General features: G+C 43.6%; 1 protein-coding gene across 1 annotated transcript; it reads right to left on the reverse strand.

Moving 5' to 3' along the window:
- Positions 1-1,239: 1,239 nt before the first annotated feature.
- On the reverse strand, positions 1,240-2,529 carry LOC308085521 (CCR4-NOT transcription complex subunit 2-like; the record flags this gene model as incomplete). The annotated part of the gene is made up of 1 exon (XM_080428712.1): positions 1,240-2,529. One exon carries the CDS (start codon positions 2,527-2,529, stop codon positions 1,240-1,242), a length of 1,290 nt encoding a protein of 429 aa, XP_080284838.1.
- Positions 2,530-2,836: the final 307 nt, after the last annotated feature.

Genomic DNA, 2,836 nt, shown 5'->3' on the forward strand with positions numbered 1-2,836 from the left:
AACATTTTTTTAAATAAAAATATACATTTGGAGAGAAACAAAATTAGTAGAGGTACTTTTGTGGCCTGATGTCAGTCGTCTATGTCAGTGTTCTCAACCTTTTCAGGCCGCGACCCCCCGAAAAAACACATTTGAACTGGGGACCCCCCGCCCAGACAAGCACTTGGAATTGTAGGAGTTGAGGCATTACATTTATTTTGACTCGGTTCCACAGATAAATATTGTGAAAATATTTGCCTCTTATTATTTGACAATTTGGCCAATGTTTAACCAGTTTTTATAGTGTAGTTGGTTGATAACTTTTGATAAAGTGATGGTCTTTTTTCATTTCATTTTTTTTATTTTTATTAACTTAAATTGCCACTTTACTGTCATCTGGGGACCCCCCAAAATCATGAGGGGGTCCCGTCACGACTCACAGGTTGAGAACCCCTGGTCTATGTCGTATGTGATACGGCTCCAAATTTGGGCAAGGTTTCAGAACTATCACAGCCTCATTGACTTTCATGTAAGTTCAGTAACTTTCAACAAGTGCAAAACATAAAAACACACACACACACACACACACACACACAGAGACATTTTTCCATTCTGGTTGCTAACCTGTAATTCTCTGTTTTGTGACACAATGCATGTAGTGTATGAGTTGTGATTTAACTAGTGAGGGAACATAAATAGACAATGCCTGACTATAAATCGAATCATGCATCATTTACCTCCCTCCATGTTTCTGTAAGACTGACATCATCATCATCAATATGTTGTCTGCGATTCAGATGGGAGCCATGCCGTTATTTGGACCCTTATTTGGTCTTCTTCTGTTCCTAACACCTCCTGGAAAACATGAGGTGTAGTAACCCTTCAATTGTGTCAGGTTGTCAGTCCTTCTGCCTTGGACATAGCAGGCTTCAGATTTCAAGAGACGTAAACAAAACACAGACCTTGCTAAAAACAATTACAGGAAAATAGGGAATATGTTGGTGTTTTTTTGAGCAGCACACACTTTAGCCCTTATCCTTATCTTACCCCTTATCCCTAAACGTATTACCCATATTTTTATATATTTTTAAATAGTTCAACTAGCCGATCTATGTCGACACGTTGTGAGCTTGTAGATTGGCTATTTTAACTATTTTAAAACGTTCTTAAAATAGTAAAAAATGGCAAAGAAGTTTAGGGATAAGGGGTAAGGCTGTGTTCTGGAAAACAGCTGTAGTTCCTATAGGACAGGTCTGGGACTCAGAAGGCCTGCTGGGCTGGGTTGTATTTCAATGTTGTTTGCACATGAGGCCTCCTTTCCAGCTTGTCGTATTCCAGGTGAAATACCTTGACTACCTTCTTCCAGGTAAGACTATCAAAGAAGTAGTAAGTTCCCCCCTCGTTAGTATCTGTCTTTAGTGTAGGCTCCATGTCGGGTGCCTTTGTGATCCAAACCTGCTCCTCCTTGTGGTACCACCAGTCCCGGTTAAAGAGCTCTTCTGCTGATTGAAGCTGTAGTTCTCCACCATGCATATAGTACAGGTAGAACAGCAGGTCTTCACCATAACGAGCCAGTTTGATTGCAGGCAACTTGTCCCTTATGTGAACATGGAAATCAATATCTTGAGGTTGAGAAGGTGCTGATGCCCAAGGGGAAACAAACTTGGGGTACAAATGTTCTGTTGAATTGAGGTTGAGTCCCAGTGTTGTAAGGTCACTTCCCATTGCCAAATGGACCATTCCAGGATCCGTCTCTGCTGCCCTAAGGAATGTCAGCAATCCAATCATCCCAAATTGGTCTGTCACCTTTCCCGAAGGAATGTTTGTCACACGACCATCTGGCAAGACCTCAATCCCTTTCTTCTGGTCGTTCTGTGCTGAGATTGTCTTGTCTCTGGGGAACTTAGGCCCATCTGCATTGGATGTGCTCTTGCCAGTGGGGTTAATGTTACGGCCAGGAGTGGAGTTTAAGTTGGTTTTACTGTCATCGTTTCTCAATGTAGGGCGCCTGTAGTTGTGGCCAGGAGTGGAGTTTAAGTTGGTTTTACTGTCAGGACGCTTGAAGTTGCGAACAGGCAGTGCAGGAAAGTCCTCGTTGTGGACGGAGAAATCTTGTGTCTGTTCATTTGAAGGTTTTGTCACCATACCAACAAATTGCATTGGGTTTCCACAGCTCACTTCTTCCCTCCGACTCCTGTCCACTAAGGAGGGGAAGTCTGAATCCAGTCCTGTTACATTTTCCCTTACATCTCTGCCATCAAAGATGTTGCTCGATATGGAGGTGTTCATCCCAAAAGCCTGATTGTGGTTCATTTCAAACCCTGTCATGCTGTTTATGGCGAAGGGCTGGCATGCTGGCTGTTGCTTGGGCATACAGAGGATGCTAGGTGAGCTGTGGTTGGGACTTCCAACCACAGAATTCTCCATATTGTTGGTGCCACCAACCTCTAACCTTCTAATGCTTTGGCGAACCTGGGAGTGGTTTAGCATGTTCCACGTGTTCATGGGCAATGTCCAGCTGCTTGGTGAAGGAGGGTGATGGAGGGACATAGTAAGCAGCAGCGTTATGAGTGATATGAGAGTACTTGTAGGCTAGTCTAAGGCGTTAGTCATCTGTGATGTCAGTAATACTGTATGACTGGTGTATTGAATGCACCAGTCATCTCCATATGTGGGCATATTTTCAGTGCAGTACCCATTATCAGAGTACTTGGAGGCCAGACTGAAGCCGTGTGGAACTCCAAATTGGGGACGGTTGAACCCTTTGGTGACGTCATCAATATGTCATCTCCATATTTGGGCATGGACAGACACCTCAAGCTATGTCAGATGGCAACACTGACTACAACATTGCCGC

Source organism: Gymnoscopelus braueri (genome assembly GCF_963280865.1).
Source record: "Gymnoscopelus braueri genome assembly, chromosome: 5".
In the NCBI taxonomy this organism is placed as follows: domain Eukaryota; kingdom Metazoa; phylum Chordata; class Actinopteri; order Myctophiformes; family Myctophidae; genus Gymnoscopelus; species Gymnoscopelus braueri.